General features: G+C 53.1%; 1 protein-coding gene across 3 annotated transcripts in view; it reads right to left on the bottom strand.

Annotated features, from left to right (window-relative positions):
• The window catches only part of RGS9 (regulator of G protein signaling 9), a 52,460-nt gene that overhangs the window by 12,030 nt on the left and 15,921 nt on the right, over window positions 1–24,509 (bottom strand). For 2 of the 3 annotated variants that reach the window (XM_053657433.1, XM_053657434.1), the window contains exons 8-15: window positions 22,745–22,826; window positions 16,872–16,934; window positions 8,724–8,753; window positions 7,975–8,036; window positions 7,108–7,221; window positions 6,636–6,751; window positions 3,037–3,124; window positions 1,142–1,280 (exon numbers count right to left, since the gene is read on the bottom strand). In XM_053657433.1, the coding sequence (XP_053513408.1) occupies window positions 1,142–1,280; window positions 3,037–3,124; window positions 6,636–6,751; window positions 7,108–7,221; window positions 7,975–8,036; window positions 8,724–8,753; window positions 16,872–16,934; window positions 22,745–22,826 (694 nt within the window). Of the gene's footprint in view, window positions 1–1,141; window positions 1,281–3,036; window positions 3,125–6,635; window positions 6,752–7,107; window positions 7,222–7,974; window positions 8,037–8,723; window positions 8,754–16,862; window positions 16,935–22,744; window positions 22,827–24,509 lie in introns of all 3 variants that reach the window. The other variant, XM_053657430.1, reaches the window with a different exon arrangement.

Genomic DNA, 24,509 nt, shown 5'->3' on the forward strand with positions numbered 1-24,509 from the left:
CTAGTAAAAATGCCATCCACGCAGACCTGCACCAGTGAACAAAGTCTCTGGAGACACTTGGCCCTCAGAGGGGTAACTGCCGTGTGAGAAGTTGCAGCTGCCAAAGAAAGTCTCATTGGGTGTGACACCCAGTAGCCACCGCACTAGGCAACTTCTCCAAAGCCAAGGCTGAGCCCCAACTTCTACCGTTTTAAAAGGGCGATTGAAATAATATGTGATCACTATGTACGGTGGCAGGTGGGAACTGGAAGTGGGGGGGCACTTTGTAAAGTGTATGATGGTCTAACCCCCACGCCGTACACCTGAAACTAATTCAAACTGCTATTGAATGTAAACTGTCACTGAAATGTAAAATTTTTTACATAATTTTTAAAAATTAAAAAAATAAAACAGTGATAGATACCATGGAACTTTCATCTCAAGGAAAGTTAAAAAAGTTAAGTGATTCATTTTCTCTCAGGTTCCCTTTTTTGTCCAAACAATGTTCCAAAAATTCCCACCATTTTCACTTTTTATTAATAATCTGGGTTATTAATAGACATTAATCATTTAATTTTTATTAGGGGCTGTCTGGATTCTTCCAGAGCTGTTCAGTAACCACACACTGACCTCCCAAATGGGTTACATGTGCTCGGGGCCAGGGCCACCAGAGCTGCCACCATTCTGCAGTGGAGATGAAGGACTCAGCCTCTGGGCTCAGGCAGACACCCCTGGGGAGACCCCGAGCAAACCTCAGAGTCTGGAGAAGCAGTTCCCACCTCATGGGTTGTCTTTGACTCAAGTCCGTGCTGGGCCCAGCGACTGCAGCTCATAAGCCCTCAGTAAGTAAGAGTCCTTAGAGCTACACTGTCATTACCGGTGTCATCACCGCCTGTGACGCTACAGCAGAGTGAGAGGTGCAACCCACACAGCACCCACCGGCGGGCCTCCCCAGCCAGCAAGCCGGGGGCTCAGGCAGGTTCCAGCCCCGGGGATAGATGGAAGAGAGAGCTGGCCATCCTGCGTGCCTACATCAGCGCAGCCGCAGCCGCAGCCACATCATCCCCCTGTCCCCCACATCTGCAGAATTTTCCAGGTCCCCGAGAAGGGAAGGGCTTCCTGCCCCAGAGGATCATCAGCACAGGCCTCCCCCCGCATCTACCTTCTTCATGAGCATGTAAATGTGGGTTTGCGCAGCGTCCAGCACGTAGCGGTGGGGGTGCCTCAGCCCCTTGACCGTGATGTCCATGGTTTTGCCGTCTATGTTGATCCACCGCCGCGCCCCCGGGGCCAGGAACAGCCTGGGGCGAGGAGGGAAGTGTTAGGAAGAGCAGCTAAACCTGGCCGGGTGCTAAACAGTGCTCGGCTGCTGGAGAGGCAGGGGCTGGCGTGACTCAGGTCTCCCTGATGAAAGCCGCCCCTTTTAGGGACAGGGTTGTCAAGCAGCATTTCTCAGAAGAAGACAGCCAGAAGTGGGGAAATGCCTGCTTAACCGATGTCCCCGCAGTCCAGGAGACAGCAAACACGGATGGAGGAGCCTGACCTCCAAAGGAAGGCCTCTGCCCTGTTCTTCACCAGGGTCTGGGCTGAGGACCCTCCGCACAGGAGCTCCAGGGCCACTGCTCTCCCCTGGACCCGCCTGGACACATTTGGAGACGGACCTCAGGGGGCTGAACTGGGAGGCTGCCCACGACGCCCACACTGGGGGTCTGATGACCGGGCCTCCTTGCCAATGGTGCCGGTGGGAACCCAACTGGCCACACTGCCCGAGCCCTGCAGCTCCACCTGGCATTTCGGGACCTCCCCGGGGTTTCCGCAGGGACTAGCTGAGGGTTAGAAGACTTGAGTGGGTATTACGCCACGCTCCTACGCTGCACGGGACTTTGGGACTCGGACTAAGACTATCTAAGGGGGGGGGCCCAGGGGAGGAAGGAAGCTGATGCAAAGGCGGAGGCAGCAGCTGTCCTGGCAGCGGGTTTGGGGAATTAGGAGTTGTGCGTGGGCCGCTGGGTGCGAGGTGGTGGACACCACTGTCCTGAGGAACAGTGTCACGGGACCTTCCTGGACGGGCAACCGCCCTGCACCCTCACCTCTCTCAGGGCACAGACCTCCCCCCTGAGGGAGGAGGTGGGAAAAGATTTGAGAGAACAGGAGCCTCGGAGTCTGAGACCTCAGGCTGTCTCTTCAATGTCGTTGTGCCTCTGGGAAAACTGGGATGGTCCATTCTGAGTCCTTCTGAAGGAAGGGGACCAGGGGCCCGAAGGTGGAAGTGCTCAGAAGCGAGGCCCCGCCCTGGCCCACCGTGGGTGGCTGCAGACCACCGGTTCCAGCCCACGTGGTGGCTGGGCTTTGGAAACCACGGCTGAGTGAGCTGAATGCACTTGGCCCACAGAGCCCACAACTGGTGCCCACTACAGCCAGTGCAGAGAGGGCCAGCTGGGACGTGGCCACAGCGAGGCAGGAGGGAGGGTACAGACCTCAGCGACCGTGCACCTCGGCTCCCCTCACTGCCCCTCCCCTCTGCACGGGCAGAAGCAGGACTGGCCCTTCTGAATGGACACTCTAGGCCCTTGCATAACTGGTGGGGAAATTTGGAGGAGAGGCAGGCCCGCAGAGGGACAGACTTACTGCTCCACGGAGCGAGGAAGGGCTAGAGCCAGTGACTGCAAGGTAAGGGTGGAGCCCGCATTTGTACCCTGTGCTGGGCCCGCCGTCCTGGACACTAGGGGGGGCCTCCTTTCCCCCCCGGGCCTCACTTCCCTGAGATGTGCAGAGGAGGAATAGGTTTTCCCACCTCACCCATTCTCTCTCCTCTGTCTCTGCCACACACACACACACACACACACACACACACACACACACCCCTCTACCTCTCAAGAGACCTAAGGGGTTTTAGTCAAAGACCAGGCATTGTAATTCAGGGCAGCTGCTTTTTTAACTCCTGAGCACATTCCCGCAGGATCAGGGGGACCTTCCACAGCAGCAGCAGTGAGCTATTTATAGCATGGCAGGTGTGGGGGCGGGTGGGGGGCCTCCACCAAAGGGGCTAATCCTCACTTGTAAATCTCCTCGGCTTTCTCCTTGACCTTGGACTGATCTCCATACTTCAGATCCTCACAGGCTTCCCAGAACCCCAGATTCTCCCCTGCCCAGGGCGGAGGGGGTCCACACGGATGAAAGCCAGGCAGGAAACAAGTGGGGAGAAGAAAAGAGAAAGGAAAAGAAAAGAAATGGGTTAGCTGGGATAGAGTCAGTTCCCCGGCGTGGCAAACATCTCCTTCTACAAAGCAAGCCACGGCACGCTGAGGGGCCAGCCAGAGCTGCGGGCGGCCACACTTACTCCCGGAGCCCGGGAGGGCGAGGTTCCCCTGGGGACTCCTGTGCACGTGCTCCGTGGGATGAAACACGTGGGCACAGCCATGTCTGTGGCTCTGCGCATCTACTGTGATTGCTGCTTTTTTCCCCAAGGGTGCGCGTCAGCCCCCAGAGGCTGCCGTGCTCTTCTTTGTCCCAGAAGTCAGCTGTAGCAGGCATGCTGGAACAGGTTCGCATGTGCCTGGGCTTGTAAACAAGCATCGCTATGCGATAGATAGGTTTTCTCCATGAAGGACCCCATTTCCTTCGCTTGTGTTCAGTGACTGCGCATGACCTCTGCCTCCTCTGTGCATAGAGACCCCGTCCTTGAGAGCCCCTCACAGAGCATATTGCAGCTCAAGGTCCTAACAGAGAGGCTGCTCAAGCAGCGATGCCGAGACACTGGATCTCAGGACGGGGAAGGCCTGGCTGCACCAGGGGACTTCACAGAGGGTCAGTCACCGGAGCCAGAGGTGGGTGCATTTGTGCACGTGGGTGTGTGTGTATGTGCAGGGGCGTGCTTTGTGTGCATGTGTGAATCACAGAATGGCTGTGTGGGGAAGTGGACAAGAGAAGATCCCTCCTCTCCTTCCACAGTAGTTTTTGAAAGTCCCCAGGTGTTTTAGATCGAAAAGGTTGCACAGTTCGAAGCTGACTGACGTCTTCCCAGAAGTCTATAGAGAAGCATCCTCTTCAGCCCAAACATGAGGTTGTCCTTGAGACCACAGGCATGAGTAAACGGGGGCGTGCAATTCATCTCCCACCAGGTGCAATGGGGACCACCCTGCCCATGGCAAAAGGCGGTTCACTGCTTAAGGCTGAAATTCAGTGAGCGATTATTCACCCTAGCCAAAAGGTGGGAGCACACCAAATGTCCAACCGTGGAGGCATGGATAAACAAAACGTGGTGTATGCACACAGCGGAATGTTATCCAGCCTTAAAAGGGAACAAAATTCTGGCACAAAGTACAACTTGGATGAACCTGGATGACACTATGCTAAATGAAATAAGCCAACTCAAAAGCACAAGTACCGTGTGAACTCCATTTATATGAGGCACTGAGAAATACCGATTCATACACACAGAAGGTAGAGTAGTGGCTGCTGGGAGCTGGCGGGAGGGAATGAGGACTTAGTGTTTATGGGGACAGAGGTTCAGGGGGATGATGAAAGGTTCTCAGGACAGTTGCTGGGGATGGCTGCCCAACAGTGTGAGCGTACTGAATGCCACAGAACTGTGCACTTAACATGGTTAAAATGCTAAACTGTATGTTATGAATACTTTACCGCAACAAAAAATTAAATGAGCATGCAAAAAGGTGTACATGAATGTCGATAGCAGCATTATTCACAATAGCCCAAAAGTTGAAACAGCCCAAATGACCACCAGCTGCTGAGTGGGCAAAGAAAATGTGTCCTGTCCACGCAATGAAATATCACTCTGTCATGAAAAGGAATGAGGCACTGTTTTATATGCTACAGCACAGATGAGCCAGGAAAACGCTCTGCCAAGTAAGAGAAGACAAAAGAACAGGTGTCTTATGATTCCATTTATGTGAAATGTCCAAAATAGGCAAATCTACTAAAATAAAAAGTAGATTAGCAGTTGCCTAGGGCTGGGGGTAGGGAGGGAGTGGGGGACAGAGGAAGAGAGAAGTATAGAAAATGACCTCTAAAAAAAAAAAAAAGAAAATGACCTTTAATGGGTAAAGGGTTTCTCTCGGAGCTGGTGAAAGTGTTCTAGAATTACGTAGTGGTAATGGTTATACCACTTTGTGAATCAACTAAAACCACTGAATTGTACACTTTTAAAGGGTATGTGGATTATGGCATATGAATTATTTTGTATGTGAAGTTATGGTATATAAATTATATCTCAATTTTAGCCCTGGCTGGTGTAGCTCAGTGGATTGAGCACGGGCCTACAAACTAAAGGATCACAGTTCGATTCCCCATCAGGGCACATGCCTGGGTTGCAGGCCAATACCCAGGAGGGGATGCATGAGAAGCAACCATACACTGATATTTCTCTCCCTCTCTCCTTCCCTTCTAAAGATAAATAATAAATTTAAAAATTTTTTTAAACTGGCAACCTTTAAAAAATTATATCTCAATTTTAAAATGTCTTTAACTAAATGAGCAAACTGATGATTCACCTTCCCTGCTCATACCTGAAGCCTCAGGAGTGTCGTGAGAAGATCACCAAGTGTACTGTTTCAATAACGCAGGGGGACTTTCTCCACAGATTTTGTTACTAAGTGATGCCTGGGTGGGATCAACTCAGAGTGTGGTTTGTGACTTTGCCACTAGATGGCACCCTATCCACTCATTCGCTAGTAGCTTTGGTCCCGGCAGAAAGCACTCCCCTTCCCCATCCACCTGTGACTGGGTTTTGTTATATCACGGCAATTAGGCGTACTTAGAAGGATCATCAAAAATCCACACCATATTGTAATGTGTTGCATCAGGAGGTCACGCCAGTTAATGGCATGTCCTGTGGGGTTAGATTCAGGAACAACTGCACACAGGCAAATGGGTCTCAGGGAATAGGCAGCTGAGTGCTGGGGCCTTGGTTCATTCAAACCCCATAAAGTAAATGGCTCAATGTAAGTATGGAAGCCGATGGAACGCTCAGCCTAATGTAGTTGGTCCTGGTCTGGCTTTTGGTTTCCCCAGATATTTCTCAGTGTTGTATATTTAGGGAGTTGCAAGTGTCCGCCATGCAAGAGCCCTGCCAGAGGGGGGCGTCTATCTAAAATGTGGCCCCACCCATTCCAGTAAAATCGCACCCTCCAAGGGCCCAGACGGAAGCAGACCCGGAGGGCGGTTCTTAATTATGGCCACGAATTAGAATCACCTGAGGAGTTTTCAAACCTTGGGAAATCCCACCCCAAATGAATTAAAAACAAACTTCTGGGGATGGGACCCAGGCAAGCACGTTTTAAAATATCCCCAGGTGAGTCGAATGTGCAGCCAGGGCAGAGACGCTCCGAGCTGAAGAAGGTCAGGCTGTGGAACTAAAAGAGGGAGCCCGCTGTTCGGCCCCCCTTCTGGTCTGGTTTTCCTGAGGGGCTGCATCAGCGGCAGTGGCCACAGGAGGGTGCGGACCCCAGGATCGGAGAGAGGAAGTGGGGGCGCCGGAGGGGATGGGGTGCTTCGGAAGGTGAGTGACATCAATGTGAGCGAATGAAATTTCCCCCTCAATTGTGAGGCCCCCTTTGGTGCCCCCCTGAGGCACCCCAGAAGTAAAACCTCTTGTCTAAAAGTAAGTTCTTCTTTTTTGAGAAAAATCAAAGACCCACCACTGAATTCTTTCTTGAGGAAGTACTGGAAGCTCTGCCGGCCCTTGGGGTCCCGGATCAGTTCACTGAAGTTGATGGCCCACCGCTCCACTCGCATCTTGGTTGGGATTTCCACCCTGCGGGGACGACAGTTCATAAAAGCACTGGACACCCGGGCTGTGCTGGGCCGTGGCCTGGACAGGGCGAGGGGCTTTCGCTCCCTGCTGACCTCCAGGAGGCCAGCAGCCCAGAGTGCCACCCAGTCCTCCCCCACCCTCATTCCTGCACAGCTGTACAATGCAGGCGACCACTTGCCGGGAAGATGCATCCCCAGACAAGCCCCTGGGCCCGATACTAGGAGCTAGCCACCCCGACGGCGGGCAGGACCTGCTTGTGGCGACTGTGGCAGGGCTCTATGAATATAATAAAAAAAAATTGACTTGGGAATAACTCCAAAAGCTATTTTTTAAAAGCCGATGTATCAGATACGTACAACTTGGCATTTAAGTCCCAGAACTGGGTGTCGTCTGTGACCCAGGGGTTGCTGGGGAGGCAGCCGGACATGAGGGCATCGTTGGACGAGAACTGCTCGCTGTACTTGACGATCCTGAAAGGCAAGTGGAAAGCGGCTGCCTGGGGCCGCAGCCCCCAGAGGCTGGACCAGCCCGCCCTCCTGCTCCTGCACATGTGGTCACCTGCTGACCACCGTCTTCTCGGGGAAACCGCTCCAGGGGCACTCAGATTGGCGGGCACTGGACAGAAGTCTGTCCCCGCGGTGCTTGTGAAATGAAATGCTGTCTCCCAGCCCAGCCCCTTCCTGATTTCTCTGTGCCTATTTCATCAAAAATGCAGGCTCTCGGCCTTGTATCGTGACCCTGAACACTGTAGTGTCTCTCAGATAACGTCCTCGGGAGACTGGGTCAAAATGGCCTGAACATTCAATGAACCAAACCCATATGGCCAGTTTATCCTGATTGGATTTTAAATCAAATCACAGATATTAAAATAGTCATTGACCCTGTAACATAACCCATATATCCCTAATTAATTTGAATGGGTGATGATGGGAACGCTGGCTCTCAGGGGTCCCTGTAGGGTCCAGTCCGTGAACTCTCCCCACCTCCCACCCACACAGCAGTGGGTTCCAAGACAGGTGACAGGCCTGCCCAGAACCCCGCCCACCCCTGACTTTGCCTCATCCGAGATGAGACGTGGAGACTTGCACTGAGTGAAAAACTGGTAACTGAACCCCTACGAGGCCGCTGTGTCCCTCAGAGGTCATTAGGGTCTTTAGTTTGCCTTAAAGCACAAGCTCTCTTCTTGTCTCTCTGCTGTCCACACCAGTGAGTGAGGAACGTACCCTCCGAGGGACACTGAAGACTTCACCGTGGACCTCAGTAAGGCCTGCTGGTAATACATGATCTGGAAGAGACACAGTCGTTAGAAGATGCCCCACTTCCCCACCCCGGAGTGTCGCTAATGCTGACATTTCCTGTGACCTCTAGAACTAGAAGCCATCTGTCCGTCACAGCACTCCATTCCATTTCCTCAAGGCAGACACCTCAGTACCCACAGTCAATGGGTGACCCCACACGCCCAATCAGGGGCCTCCCTAACCCATCATGTGTTCGTCTGAAAAAAGGCACCAACTGGAAAAAAAGTTCTACGGAGCATTAAACCAAGACATGGGGACTGATCTGTAGCCAAGCAGACCCAACCTCAATAGCCAACAGTCACCAGGGCTCTGTCTTGGGCCCTGGATACAAGATCTGCCAAAGTAGGTAATTGCCACCTCAGGCAGGCTCTGAACAGCCCTGTCGTCACCGCGGGAGCAAGGGCCAGGGAAGGGATGCAGACACCACAGTCTGTGCTCGCCCGTCCCACAGAGCTGTGCCTTCCCAGGGCCACAGCTGGGGTCTTGGCAACAGCCCCGTTCGGCCCTGGTGAAGACACCACGCCAGGCTCCACTGTTCATCAGTGTGTGAACAGTCCCTCGAAGTTTACACTCGGCTTTCACTTCATTACTGAGTGCAGAGTGTAAAGCCAAAGTACACATAATTTGTTAGAGGGTTTAAAATCCCACCTCCCTAGAACTGGAGACTTAGTTACCTCTTTTTTGACAGCAGTGATTGTTTGTTTCTGTAAAACAAAGAAGCCAGTACCATTAAACAGACGTCATTAAATCATTCGAGTTCAAAGACTGCTCTGAAAAATAAAAATGCATCCCCCCTGAGAAAAATGCCCATCTTTTCCTACTTACAATATACAATTTCCCCTCACTACCATCTCCACCCTCTTCTACACAACTGTGGGAGAACACGATGAACCACGAGATCCGGTGAAGGGAGGGCTGGGATTCAGCCCTATAACTTTACCCTGCTCTCCCCAAAGCCAAGGTGAGTGAAAGGCTAAGTTTGGGACTGGCCCCCGTCTACCGCCGTGCCTACAGTTCCAGCCACGATGGAATGGGGTATAAAGATGGGGAACCAGCGTGGAGCTTGAGAGTTTGCATCTTGTCTCACAAGAGAGAAGCCAGCGAGTGGTGAGACGCATCCCCCAGGGCTTCAGGACACCCTGACCAGCGCCACTCGTGGGGCAAAAGAGTCACATTGCCAAAGAAAAAGCGCATGACTGAAAGACTCCGGACCAGCACCCACTGAATGCTGAGCCCCAGAACTGAGCAATAACGTGAAGATCAACTGGGGCCCCACGCTCTCAGTGAAGCTGCCGGAGCGAGTTCACGCCCGGGACGGGTTGCAGGGTGGCCCTTTGCTGGACTGTTTTGGCTGTGGCAGAGAAGGGGTGGCTCCCCAAGGGACTGCACGTCTGGGTTCTTAGAAGCTCCTGGAAACCGTCCAGACCTGTCTCTTACTAGCATCTTCCACGATCTGACATGCTCCCGCAGTGACACTTCACTGCTCCCTGCAGCTCAGCTGGGGACTCCAGCCTCAGTGCTCCTAGGTTTGGTTGTGCCCAGGGGCTGCTGGGTGCTGACTCCTATACACGAGGTTGATCACCTTAGCTCCTGGCTGCTCATCTCCCTGCTGCTGAACACAGCCAGGTCTTTACTTGGAACAGAGTCAAAAGACCAAGGAGGACGCTATTTTCCTTAGCCAGGTAGCAAAATAACTACGGGCCCAGAGCCCATGGACAAGGGCGTACGGGCCGGGAGGGTCCAATCTAGAATGCCGCATACTCGTCTCTCTAACCTATGCAGGGTTTTACTTGGTTTCATTACATTGCTTCTATGTCATTGCTTTTCACAGGAAATCCTTTCCCTGTGGCTGGGAGTTGAAGAGAATTATCTCCGAAAGGTAGAGCTCAGGTACTTCTCTTGTTTTCAACTCACTCACACCCTGACTTCCTCTTTGTGGCATTTGTCACTATGGTAATTATATCTCTCTCTGTGTGACTCTTTGTTTGATAAACAAACCACCAACTAGGTACCAGTGTATCTTCCGGTGAGCAGGACAGTCCAATGTATCTTCCCTCCCATAGTATCTAGTGCAGAGTAGATAGATGTTCAATAAACATGAAATAGACGAGGGCTGCCGTGTGCTCAGAAGCCTGCCCGCCCCCAAAAATGTAGTTGTATTCTAAGTTTAGTAGAATATTTTCACTTAAAAAGTTGAAGACACTACCCAAATGATTCAAACATTTTGGCAACCGCACTGATTGTTTGTTCCCATAAGGCGCTGGTTTAGAGCACACGTTTCAGGTAGAAGAGGACCAGGAGGCTGCAGATTTGCGTGCAAACCTAATACAAGCAGATGCTTCTGTCAGAGTCTGCCGAAATGGATTAAAAATAGTATCGACAGGTCTCTGCCGTCTGCTAGAAGGGGAAGCTGGACTGTTGCAAAACAGTAACCACTTGACAATTTGTGCAAAGCAAGTTACGCCTCTTGGAGCCCTTACCAAGGGAGGTTTTATTATTCTGATCTTCAGCTCTGAGACAGTAATAGGTCATGGGCCACTTTTTCAACAAATCCGGATCAGTAAGTAGTCGAGCCACGATTCAAACCCACGTCTACCCATGGCGAAGCAGAGGGGGGTCCATGAGAAACAGAAAAATCGCCTGTTCTTATCACCAGTTTCCTCTTTGCCCGGAAGCTGAGAACCATGCAAGATACAATGACTGTCCAGCTGTTTCAAGTACAATTAAAATGAAGAGAGCTGGAGCCCCAATCCTAAGATGCAACGCGAACACAGGGAACTCTGTAATTAACACTAGTGATGATAAAACAAGCTCCCAGCTATAAGATGAATAAGATCTGAAGATCTAAGGCACAGCGTGGTGACAATAATTAGCAATACTGCGTTACAGACTGGCAATTCATTAAGAGTAGATCTTCAATGTTATCAACACAAACACAGAGTCACAATTATGCAAGGGGGTGGAGGTATTAACTAACCTTACTGTGGTAATCACGTTGCAATGTATACATGTATCTAATCATCGCTGTATACACCTTAAACTTACATACGTTAAATGTCAGTAACACCTCAGCAGAGCTGGGAGTGGGGGAGGCAGTGCTGACCATAACCTAAGAAGGCAAATGTGCTCAGCCTTGAGCTCAGCAGCCACCGTTCCGAACACCCTCCTTCAAAGCGCCCGGTACCCGAGGTCGGACTTCCACTCTGTGTCCTCGGAGCTCCTGCGTGGACGTGCACACGCAAACGAGCCAGCTTCTCAGTCTGCCCCGATGTTCTCCGGGCTCCATGGGGAGCCGTCCCTGCAAGTCATTTCTGGTCTACCCAGCGTGGTCTGACTTCGGCCTAAAAGTGTCTGTTTCTGGGGCCATTACCTCAATCTTCAGGCTTTAAAACTTTTCATATTTTAATGTACTTCACTGGCTTTTATTCCCCTTTTAGGGCCCTTCACAGGGTGGTGGTTTGCTGCTGGGTCTCGGGTTCCCAGAATTACCAGCTATATTCTGGGAATCGAGCTGCAGTGAGCTCTCTAATAATAGGATTCAGCCGGATCTGAGGCTTCCCAGCTCCACCTTGGAGTGTCCACATGGATTTCGGCATTCATGTCTAGCTTTCGAAATAGCTGCGCATGGGATCAGCCTCCTATTGGCTGACACACAGGGCACTCTGTGGGCGTTCGGGGGCAGTGGGCACGATGGTTCTGACTTCTCTGAAAGACAGAGAGAAAAGCCGATGGGAAGGTAGGGTGGAAGAAAGGGCTGGGTTTGGGGACCAGACCAAGGTCAAAATCCTGGAGTGGTCACTTACTGGCTACGTGACTTTGGATGAGGTCTTTTTTTTTTTTTTAGCATTTCAAAGTCTCTGTTTTCTCATTTGTAAAAGCGGGCAGCAAAACAAGGGATTGACTGGGACATAGACCCAGTGACTAGCACAGAGCAGACACTCCACCAACAGTGGCCAGTGACTGAGGGTTTACACGCTGTTGCCGAGACTGTGCACAGTAGGGTCTCGGTTTTCCACACAAGATGAAACACAAGGAGGCCCGGGCCCTCTTTGGGACACACGCATACTAAAAAAGTTCATTTGCCGTGTATCTGAAATTCAAATGTAACTGAGCACCCTCTATTTTCATTTGCCAAATTTCATAAACCTACCAAAGTTATTACTTAGCCAAAGGCCATAAGAAACATTAATTTAAAACAAATGGAAGTTGTTCAAACACACACATGCTTCTGATCAATTCAGAGAAAAACACCTGATGATAAAACAAGATAGAATGACTGTCCTCATGCCCCGGAATTCACGCACAAACCCCGTTTTCTCAGAGCTGGCCCTCCTGGAGTGGTCGCTTCTTTGGTCTTCATCTGGGTGACACTTTGTACAGTAAGCCCCTCAGTCTACAGAATCTTTACATGCTCTGCATTCTTGGGATTCTAACTTATTTTTCACTTGCCGACTTGCCCAAATAGGGACACGTGTAGAACTTGTTTACACAGCTCGGTGGCCCACGTGCTGGCCATGAGAGCCGGATGCAGGCTACAGACAATAATCACAGGGCGGGAGGGGTCAGGGCCGCAACCTGAGAGGCCCGAGTCCCTGTGGACAGGAGCGCAAAGCCCAGAACTGAGAGAAGCGAGGACCCTTCTCTCAGGAGAGCAGGTGGCCAGCAGGAACCTGCAGAGACAAGAAGTGCAGGATGGGCAAGCCACAGGCAAAACACAGGATGGGAAGAAGCCCAGGGAACTGGGGTCCCAAGCACTGAGAGCAGAGGGAGAATCAGAAGTCAGAAACCAGGAAATTCCAGGGCCCTGGCCAGGTAGTTCAGTTGGTTAGTGTGTCATCCCAGACGCCAAGGTAGCAAGTTCGGTCCCCGGTCAGGATCCATGCCAGAAACAACCAATGAATGCGTAAGTAGGTGAAACAACAAATCGGCGTCTCTCTCTCCCCCTGCCTCTCCATCTCTCTCTCTCTCTCTTTAAAATCAATAAATAAAAATTAACAACAACAAAAAGAAACCTGGAAATTCAGAACTGATGTGGTTAATGCAGTGCAGGAGAGATGAGATGGGAGGCAGGTGGCAAGCAGTGCAAGGAGACAGAGTTCAAGGTTGTGATCCTCTGAACACCTGGCCTGCGCATCCTTCCTGATCCGGCCGAGGCAGGGGAGACGGCACCATTTGCAGGATATGGTGCAAAATAAAAATGCGGGGCCTCTTGTTCAAAGAACAGTAGTAGTAAGAATTTTAAGACGGTGCGAGCTGAACATTACACCCAGCGGGGCCCACTGAGCGTGGAGCTGTGGACGGAGAACAAGTCTCCTGCACTGAGTCCGGCCCTGAGTGCAGCACCCAGGGGCTGTAGAGGGAGGGGTAGTGATGGTGTTGGGGAAGAGCAAGAGCTACAGAACTGGCAAGACCTAAATTCGAATCCTGCCTGAGCCCGCTCGGGCAAACTGCTCCACTTCTCTGTTTCTGTTTTGTCATGCAAATTTCGTGAAATCCAACAAAACTCCTAGAAGCCACCCAGTGGACAGTCGAACACATCAGGCAGGATATGGACTGGGCTTAGATGCCCATGAACCAAAGTTCAGATCCCAGCTTCCCCATTTCCGAGCCATGTGTCTTGGCTGAGTTGCTTACTCTCTCTGTCTCCTCAACAGTGAAGTAGGCATGCTACTAAAACTCGTGACCTTGACGGTAGCTGTGAGTCTCAAGTGGGTTGTGACTGAGTGTGAGGCACTCCGCCCCACACCCCTGGCATGCGAGGAGCTGTCCCTTCGCAGCCAGCTCCAGTGCCACAGTAGCCACAGGGAGAAAGCTGTCTGGCCCCCGCTGGTGGGAGCGTATGGGGGCTGTCCCTCACGGGGGGCTCCAGGCCGAAGGTTCTGCAGAACACAGCATTAACACTATGGAGCAGAGCCCCACCTCTTACCCAAACACCAGTGTGCACGTCCTGGTAAACTGCCGCTCCCAGCAACCATTTATCAGAGGAGGGAAGGAAGTTGAAATGTGTGTGTCCCTGCCCTGTTCCACCTCCAACGGGGGCAGAAGTATGAGAAGGTGTAAGGACAGAGGAGGAGACAGCCCGAAAAACAGGGCCTGGGGGCTGCAGGGCTCCGTGAATTGTGTCTCTCACAGCACAGCACTCCTACAGCAACAGCCTGTGTCTACGGGGAGTCTCTGCATGTTGGGTACCCTCCCAGGCACGTCAGTGTAAATGCCTCGTGTAATCCTCTGCGGAAGGAGCTATTGTTATGCCCATCTTATAGATGAGGAAACTGAGGCTTTGAACGGCGTGGGAACAGGTCCAAGATCACATAGCCAGGGACCGGCAGAGCTGGGTGGGGCTCATTCCCAAAGTCAAAGCTATCTTCACACTGCCCTGGCCCTCGTCACTAAGCACCCACGTCACTAAGTGACCACGGTACCCGGTCGGGGTCAGGGGAGGAAGGGCCAGCCTGGGGCACATCCCTGCCCCGCTGACCCTCAGTCTCTCACTGCAGAACCAAATTCTTTCTGAAATAGGAGAAACTGGGGGTTGTGCATACTTGGCACACCAGAAAGCCTCGAGGTATCAGGCCTGAGAGAGGGCGCCCTCTCTGCCTGTGGCCCTGGCCCCTGGCCAGTTCGTTCCTCCCAGGGCTGGGCAGCCATGCTGACCAGCAGCCATGAGGTGGCTCACTCTAGACACCTGCCAACCCAGCAGCCTTCTCTCTTACACTCGATGGTGTTTATCTCTGTGGGGTTATCTGCCTCCATTTAAGGAAAATGAGTATGTTTCCAAGAACTGACTAATGCTCTGCAGTGGCCTCTCTCTTCAAACCCGCACCATGGGTTCTTCTCTGAGAGGAAACACAAATCTGAAACCTCCACTCTCCCAGGGCCTCATGGGGACACGTCACGGTCCCGGCACACCCTCCTCTCAGGGCAGACGAACCCGGAAAAACAGGGGACACTGAGTCAGGCTGGGGAAATGTAGCAAACAGGCAAGACCCAACAGCACGGCGGCAGCCTCTGTCTCCCTAACACTCGCTGGGGCTGGCTGAGGGGACAGGTTGCGGGGCGGGGGGGGGGGGAGCCCCCGCCTGCAGGAGAGTTACGGTGCTTAATTCTTCTTAATGCTGCACGGCAGCCAGAGGGCAGACAGGAGCAGGGGAGCTGGTGGAAGAGAGAGAGAGACAGAGAAGACAATGGTAAACAAAGGGAAAAGCAGGCCCCTGCAGAACAGCAGCACGGTGGACACAGACACACTCCGGCTCCGGGCCCATGGAATCGCCTGCATCCAGCAGGAAATGGGTTTGAAAGCCAGAAGGCACCCTCTCCTCAGGGCCGCCGGTGCTGTGCTTCCCACCGCTGCCCTCCCCTCCTCCATCCACGTGGTGGAGGCTTCCAGAGCTGTCAGTTACCCATTTAAAAAAAAAAATCTTCCAGCCAGGTTCAGTTATTTGCCTTGATGGCTGTTTCCATGGCAACCAAGCAACAAAGCCTCAGCAATTATCTGTCATCTAACAGGGGAAACATGGAAAAGGCTGCTGAAGGCTGACAGTGCCGTATGTGTATCCAAGGAGGGGTCACTTGGAGTTGTGGGTAAGGGACTTAGCAATGCCCCCATCGCCCCCGCCAGCTCACATCCTCTGGGGATGCAAAGTCTCTCTTCAGATAGACTCCATCCCTACACCTGGGCACCTGTCTCACTCACTGGTGGGGTGTCCCCACAGCCACCGTGAAGCCTGGGTCCCAGAGGGCAAAAGTATACCTGTCACGGAGCTGCCTCATGGCCACCTTTTTCTTTTCTCTTTGCCCATTAACTTCCTTCCCCCTCCTTCTCAGATGCATCCTTCCTGGCTCCCACCCAGGCCTTAAGGCATTGCCAAAGCTTCAAGACGCCCCACTAAGCCAAAGAGGTCACTGACCCCTTGCTGCCCAAAGTCAGCGTTAGGCAGACACCAACAAAACCATCTAAGGCTGAAAAGGGGCTTAGGCTGGTGCAGTGGGATCAGTGGTTCTCAACCAGAGCAATTTTGTGCCCCAGGGTACATGGGACAAAGTCTGGAGACATTTTTTATTGTCGGTACCGGGAGGTGAGCAGGGAAAGGCACGATGTTACTGGCACCCAGTGGGTAGAGACCAAGATGCCACCAAACACCCTGCGCTGTGCAGGGAAGCCCAAAACAGTAGTGCCAGGACCAGAGGCCCTAACGGGCACACTCACTGTCTCAGCAGCTTGTGAACTGCGTTGCTCTCAATAGGAAACCATCACAGGAACTTGGCCACCCATCGCGAACAGTAGCTGTGTTTGGGGACACGGTCCTTTTAAAACAAAAGCCTGGGAGAATCTTTGCAAAGATTCCTACCCTCTTGGGATGCAAAAGAAAGCATGGCATTCCAGGTCCTGTCCCGTGGAAGCAAGTTGAACCCCAAGTGGACGGGAGGGTTTTAAGCCTGGGGCCCAGGGAGCCAGGGAACTGGCTGGGATCGTATGCAAATTGTCTGTCTGCGCATCTTTGGGCGGAATGTTTCATAACTCTCACTAGATTTTCAAAGGGGGAAACTGACTCAGAAAAGTCTGACAACCACCCATGTAGATTCCATCTGCTTTGACCTGCACCCAGATCTCTTATCTGTCTTTATGCAGGGCCCTGGCCATGGGCTCCCTGTCCCCAAAACTGATATCACGCAGCGTACGTCTCCTCTCTGAAGCAATCTCAAAGGGCAGGTACTATTGCCCCAACAGACATAGCCAGACAAAAGACAGGGGAACATCTTCCCAGCCTAAACCATGACCTAGGCCCTGCCCAGAGGATGCCATGGAGACCTACCTGGTTTACCTGAACTTCATTCGGATTGGTCACTCGGTCCAGGCCATAGTCCAGCACATTGTTCATTCCTGGCTGAATGGGATAAAAATAACGTAAGGACCACTGCTGGGAGAGTCTCCAGTTTTTAATTAACCTAGGCTCTTAGCCAAACTGCCAACTGTGAAACTGAGCTGAGAAAGGCTGTGGCCTAACCCGCAGGTGCTATGAGGGTGTGTACGACCCTCTGGGTGGGCAGGTGGGCTTCATGGGGCTGTCCCACCACTGCATCCCCAGAACCTGACCCAGTGGGATGGGTGGGTGCATGGATGAAGGGATGGATGGGCAGGTAGGTGGGTGAGGGATGGATGGATGGGTAGGAGGGTGGACGGATGGATGAACTGATGTATAAATAACACTGAAATTCAGTAAGAGTTTAGTAGGATGAACACATGGGACTCCCGACTCCTCCTGTGCTCCTTCCCCACCCTGCAGGGCTTTGGAGAGTCCAAGTGTCAGCCAGGCACCCCTGGGACCCAATCCTCGTCCTGACACTTCCCAGCTACGAGGCAGGTCTTGGAAATTACTTCTCCTCTCTGCACACTCTGTCTCTTCTGAGAAATGGAGATCCTCCTACCTGATGGGTTCTCGTGAGGCCTTAACAAGGCAGAGTGTGAGGTTCTCAACAGAGGGTAGCCATTACTGAGTGAGGGATCGTGCTCATTCTCAGGCTGTGTTTGCAAACAGAGGCCTGGCCCAAAGCCGGGTCTCGGACTCCGTCAGGCCACCAACTCTCCAGCCAGTCCTGCTTGCCCCCTCTCAACTCTGTTAGGCCAGCAGTTTGGCCTTGCACTTCCCCCCGGGCTGCTTTGGTAGCAAGCACCCACCAAGTTCTCAGGTGACGAACCAGGCGGACTAACTGGAGCAGAGGCAGGAAGCAGCTGCGCTTTCTCCCCATCAGATTCAGCCTCATCAGTAGGTTCAGTCACAGTTTCAGCTCAGAAGTACGGTTGCCAAATACAATAGACAATGCGCAGGTCAGTTGGAATTTCAGAATAAACAACAAATGTTTTGATTCTATAATTTTACATAAAAGTATATCACATATGTTTTTAGTATAAATATAGAACAAGTATCAAAATGTGGGGACAGACATCATTTGCTGTTTATCTGAGATTCAAATTTAGCGGGGCATCCTGTATTTTATTTGCTAAATCTGGCAACTTTACTCGGCAAACTACCACGGGGGCAAATACCCGGCAGACGACCTAGGCAAGGAGGAGAGAAAAGGAAGGAACAGAAAGTGGGCGGGGGGAGCTCGGGGAGAGGGGACGGCCGTCCTCACGCTAGCTGTTCATGTGCACTGCAGTCAGGAAACCTACCAGCGTCACGCTCGGCCCCGGGGAGCCGTGGTGTGACGGAGACCCCCGACTCCACACCCCAGCAGGTCTCGTGCAGGAGGCAGCCACTCAGCAGTTAATCACACAGTGTGACCAGTGGTATGAGTGACAATACAGGAGTCCACGCCGGCCTCCGGCGGGTTCTAGCCCAGCAGGGGGGTGGCAGGGTGGGGCGTGTGGTCATCCAGGCTCATTACTCACTGCCTTTGCCTGCAGAGAGTTCTAGGACTGGCCCCCTGGGTCTGGTACAAGAAACTCCCCAGCTGAACTGAAGACAGCCTTCACACATACACTCACACTCACAACTTTCACATCTCACACACATGCATTCACTCTCACACGCAGTCACATTTATACACACACACTCTCACACTCAGATCCACTCACGTACTCACACGCACACACCCTCATGCTTACACACTCACACAAGCATGCACTCACTCTTGCAGCCACACACTTGCACTCGCACGCACATGCATGCACACCCGGCAGGCTGACACGCTCGCAGCCTGTGCCCACAGTGCCCCTACAGGCACCGGTTGGCTGCTGTTCCACAGCACCAGTGCAGTTCTCTCCTCGAGGCCTGAATTAGTTCCCCAACCCTCTCCCTTGAACTTGACCCATACTTTGATATAAATTCAGCCCCCTCAGTGCTCAGTGGTGCACCGGGACAACCATCATCGGCACAGGGCTGCCCAGACCAGACAGCTGGGACTCAGAGCCGTAGCCACCACCGGGCTCCATGATTCTGCAGCCTGGCCAGTGCCGGCCCTCCTGGCTCTCTCCAGCTCTACTGAAGGGCCAGGTTCACTCCTCTGGCTGCCCCGCCCCCAGGCTTCTGCCTCCTCTCGGCCTTTGAGCAAGTCTCAGCTGTTCCTATAGAGCTGTGGTCCCATCCCAGTGCCCTGCCTCCAAAACTCCCCAGGGGGCAGCTTTCTGCTTCAGCTGGTTTGGGAAACCCCCAGGCTGCATTCATTCACTCACTCATTCATTCATTCATGCACGCATGCAGTCATCAGGCAGCATGATGTCTGTTCCCCGTGATAGTCACCAGAGCCACAGCTGACATAGTTCCTGGCACGCAAGGAGATGCTTGAATGGCGATAACCCAGAGCTGACTGTCAGCACACAGGAAACGAGGGCAGCAGGCACCCTCGTGGTGGGCTGCCAGCAGATAAGGAGACACGCAGGTGCCTGGAGCCCTGGAGCCACACACAGGAAGCCCTCCTGGGGCAGCCAAGCCTCCCCCTGCAACCAGAGGAACTATGAACACCAGGCTGTGACCACACCCCTTGGGCATAAGCCAAAGAGGCAATGCGCTTCATAACTCAGGTTAGGTTAGGAAAGGGCCTCCGTGCCGAGGAGGCGACATGCCCAGAACCAGCATTCCAGAGCAGGGCCGGGAGGGAGCTGATGTCCACTCCTTGCTGACAGCCCCCCGTGTCCCTCCTGTCCCTTCTCTTGCTCTCCTCTCCTCTCCACTCCTCATCACCCTCTTCCCTAACATATCAGTTCAGACCCTCTGGGTGCCTGAGACAGGAAACAAATAAGTAAAATCCCCAATACTTTTATAAACAAAGGATGGAGCTAGAGAGGAGGCTGAAAGTGGGAGACACGTTTGGATGGAAGGGCCAGAGAAGTCCGCGGCTGCCAGATCTTGGTTTGAACGTCACTTCCACAAAGAGGTGCTCCCAGACCGCCCCCACCATCTGACACAAGACCCCTGCCTCTCACAGCCAGCTGGGCTGGCTTTCTGTAGGGTACACATGCACGGGTGCTAACTACCGAACCTCTCTGAGCCTGGCTCTCCCCAGGAGGGTGATGGGGGCGCTGCTGCTCCCTGCTCCACAGTGCCACCCTCAGGTAAATAGGACCACCCGCACGCCGGGAGCTCAGCACAGGCACGTGGCAGGCACTCGCTGACTTCTAGCTGCCCTTTTACGCCCAGCACCTAGCTGCTTAGCAGGCACAGTCAGGGCCCCAGGAATTCTGCAGGGATTAGTGGACAGACCAGCAAACAGGTGAACGCATTGACTCAGGAACCGCAGGCTGGGGTCCACCCGCAACAACGGTGGGTTCGTCGGCCCTCACGCTGGCTGCTGTACACGCCACAGAGCCACATGCTCTGTCTGCCTGGCTGGCTTTTTTCCCAGTGAACCGAGTTTGTTTGGGTCTCTAGGAGACAGCCTCACAGTCCCTAAGCTCCCAGTCTTCCTGGGTTTGCTCAGTTTGTAGGCCGAGACAGACTTCAAACCAGACACTCTTCAAACGGAACACGTCCCTAACCCCAGTGCTTTCAGAGGCTGCGGATGTTTTAAGAAAGTGGAGGAGAGCAGGACCCGGCTGCCCTCTGGCCTCATCTTTGACGACTGGTCCGGTCTCGACTTCTGGGAGCAGCAGTGAGAGAGATTGGATGTGAAGAGTTTTGCATCCGAGGAATTTTTTTACAACCGCTCCGAGCACATCAAAGCCTCATTCTGAACTTGGCTCCCCAATGCTATCAAAGAGGAACCGGGCGCCTTTGAACCCTGGCAGCACGGTGGTTAGAGCAGCAGCGACTTGTGCAATGTTCTAATGACCAAGGAGGTTACAAAAAGGTCTTCCATGCACTGGGACATTGTCGTGGGAGGCAAGAGAATATAGGGACTAAGAGAGAAAGGCTGAACAGCCTGTGGATTCAGAGCCCCTGGTACTCAGCAGCCCTGTGACTTTGGCCAATTAGCAGCATCCCCGGCTTCATCTTCCTTGTCAGCAAAATGAGACTAATAACCTTGCCTCCCACCCACGGCCGCAAAGATGAGATAAGACAGTGACTGTGGAATGATGCTTAGGGCAGTGCCCGGCACACTGAAAGTTCTCCATTCAGGTCCGCGGTGATGATGATGATAGCGACGATGTCAATGGTGGTGATGGTGGTGAAGAAAGCGGGGGTGATGCAGGAGCTGGTGGCGGTGTGTGAGGTAATGGTGAAAGCAGTCATCACGCAGACACACTGTCAAATGTAGGTACTTCTGAATCATACTCTGAAGAACCACTCAGCCATTTGCCCAGTGTGGGGGCTGAGCGCTTACCCCAAGAGAACTGGGAAGAACTCAGACAATCTGGTTTTCATGTTGTTGCCCCGAGGCCTCCTGGGCTCAGGGGCGGAGGGGAGGCACGGGCCCCAGGGCAGATCACGTGCACAGCCAGCCGACGTTGCTTTGCACGGGGCCCAGCCGCACTGGCATTCTCACACCACGGAGCCTCACACGTAACGTGGAAGCCATGCTCCACCCTGCAAGGAGCAGGATCCTCCTGCTCACCGTGCCACTGGGCACCAGGGCATCTTGCCAAATGGGTGGCTTTTCTGCCATTCTCCCTAACCCTCACCAAGGCGCCCCCTTTAGGAACAGATGTGTGAATGCAGGCTGAACTAGGCTTGGTTCCCTTCTCATGCAAAAAGCTCACTCTCAAGCTCCAATGCAGAGGCAGGTGGTTGGCTGTTTCTCCGGGACACTGAGCTCAGTCATCCACTCCCTCACCAGCCCCCAGGCACCCATGTTGGGCAGCGGGCAACTGGTTTACACAGAGGAGGAGCACAGACAAAAGCAAGCTTCCTGAAGAGCAACCTCAGGGCCTTACCCTCAGCAACAAGTCACCTGAACCAATGCTACAGGGTATTTGAGTAGGGGGGGGGGGAACAGCCAAAATCTGATAGGCCTGCATTCAAAAATCCAGAGGCTTTGACACCATGATGGACCCAGTTCTCTCTCTGGCTCTGAGAACCTGGTCACCTGGCAAGCAAGACAACTAAAGGAGGAAGAGCGAGCGCACTGGTTTTGAACTCCTCACTTTTCAGAAGGCCTTTCACATCTTCCGCCTCCCATGATCCATAGGCAGCACATGGGCCTGACTCGGGGTAAACTGAGGCAGCAGAGTTAACCCCAGGGATAACAGTGACAGCTGCTTCTTTGTGCTAAGGAACGAGGCTACCATTTCCCAGGGAGGAGCTGTGACAGTGACATTGCTTATGTGCAGCTGGCATCTCTGGGCTGTTTAAAGTCCCACCACCAGAGAGGCCATGTGCTCTAAGCACGAAGGCTGAGCACGCACTTCTCCCCTCACCCCATCCAGTCCCGGGTGCTGGGGAAAAGTGAGGGAGCCAGGGGCATGAGGCAAGGCTGTGCCTGTGCAGAGCGCCAGTTCTCCGCAGCGTTTTATTTTGGTACTTTGGAGCCTAGGCTCTAGTTTTTCTTCTTATATTTCTTTTCCAAGGCATCCTGGCAAAAAAAAAAAAAAGCAAGGGAGCCTACCCCTTTTAAAAGACAAACTCCTGCAGGTCTCTGGCTTCAGAAATGTCAGGTAGTCCCAACACCACCACATGGACCACGAGAACAGCCTGTCTGGGGAGTGTCTTTCCTCTTCCGGCCGAGAGGCACCGGACGCTAGCCCAGCCCCGGGGAGGTCCGGCCCCGGAGGGAGATGAGACAGCAGCAGGGGGGGGTGGAGACCGGGAGGAATACTCACAGGGCACCGGTGCACCAGCCAGTACGCCTTCTCCTGGCAATCCAGGGCGTACCTGTCCGCTTTGTTCCTTTCCTTTCCAGTCCTGAAAAGCCAAAAGCCGTGTTTTTTTTCTTCAGGTTATTAATAGTTAATTTTTTCAATTACCGTTTGCATTCAATATTATTTTGTACTAGTGTCAGGTGTACAGTATGGAGGTTACAGAAGAATAGACTTTACAAAGCATCCCCCTCACATTTCCAGTGCCCACCTGGCACCGTGCGTCATTATGACACTTGTTAACTGTACCCCTCGTGCTGTGCTCCACATCTCCATGACTGTTCCGTACCAGGGGCTCTCTGCTGTTGCAAATGGCAATGAAGTCATAAATGGGATCCAAGTGAGTCTGTAGCTACCAATCTGCACTTCTCCATCCCTTCACCTTTTTCACCCCGCCCCCCAATTCCTCGTCCCCACTGGCACCCCTCAGTGTGTTCTCGGTATCCATGAATCTGTTTCTGTTTTGTTTGTTCATTTATACCAGTCTTTGATTCCACATATAAACAAAATCACATGGCCTTTGTCTTTCTCTGACTGACTCGCTTCACTTAGCATGATACCCTCTATGTCCATCCATCCATGCTGTTGCAAATGGTAAGATTTTGTTCTTCTAAAAGCCAGGTTTAAAGCCAGAAAGATTTGGCATCTTTTGCCCAGTGAGGGACCCCACTCCTGGTGACCCACACCACGCTCCCCATCTGCCGCCTCATCTGGCTTTGCCATAATGATCATGAAAACAGCAGACGCTGGCGGGACCCTGGTGTGCCCGGCTCCCTGCTAAACACTGGCCCGTGTCTAAACTCACTGGATCCTCTCAGTGGCCTCCTCTCACTTCGCAGTTCAGGGAACTAAAGCAAAGAGAAGTAGCATGTCCTGTCCGGGGTCACACTGTCAGCCAGTGGCAGGAGTGGGACTTGAATCAGGATTCTGGTCCTGGACAGAGTCCGGCTCCGCCTGCATCACCGAGCTGGGCCGCAACCACGCCCACGAGGAGGCCTAGATGCGTATCAACTCCACCACCTTCACCACCGGAGCGGGTGTGCATGGCGCTGCGGGCTGACGCTGGACCGCCTGCCGTCTCCGCTCTCCCTGCTTCTGTAAGCGGCACGGCCAGCATGTGGACCAGCAGGCAGCCAGCAGTGCCAGCGCCCCACGAGGTGGGGGCGGGGAAATGCTGGCCTCGGGGCGTGTTCGTTCCCCCCCACCTGTCAGTTCCACTCTGTCACTTCAAGGAGCTTGTGCCAAGTCAGGGCTTTTCTGAGCCCAACTTATTCCCACAAAAGGCTATTTATTTTCCCTCTTATCTCTCGGCCTCGCTCTACCCCATTGTGGATAGAAAACGTTCGCAGGCTTTGCTCCCGCAGGAGCCGGGCGACGTTCCTTATCGCGCCCCAGCTGCTTTCAGCACCATCTCCGCGGCGACCCGCGTGCACACGCGGTAATGCTTGTTCTCCCAGGCAACGTGGGATGACGCACGTGCCCTGCCCAAGACAGAGGCAGAAGATTTATATGCCAGCTAATGTCTCGGGAGTAACATAACGACATCCAGAGACCCAGATGCATGGGGAGGGCCATTCCGGTGGGCTGTTGTGCCAACCTCCCCAGGAAATTAAATATAAACACTGTCCTTTCAGCTTCCCTCTGCCAACCCAACTCAATTTTCCACCAGGTTAACTACCCTGTGTCCTCAGGAGCCTGCGGCCCTGTGGAGTTTTCATAATGCCAGGCA

Source organism: Artibeus jamaicensis, unplaced genomic scaffold (genome assembly GCF_021234435.1).
Source record: "Artibeus jamaicensis isolate MK-2021 breed Jamaican fruit bat unplaced genomic scaffold, CSHL_Jam_final contig_1998, whole genome shotgun sequence".
NCBI classification, from domain to species: Eukaryota; Metazoa; Chordata; class Mammalia; order Chiroptera; family Phyllostomidae; genus Artibeus; species Artibeus jamaicensis.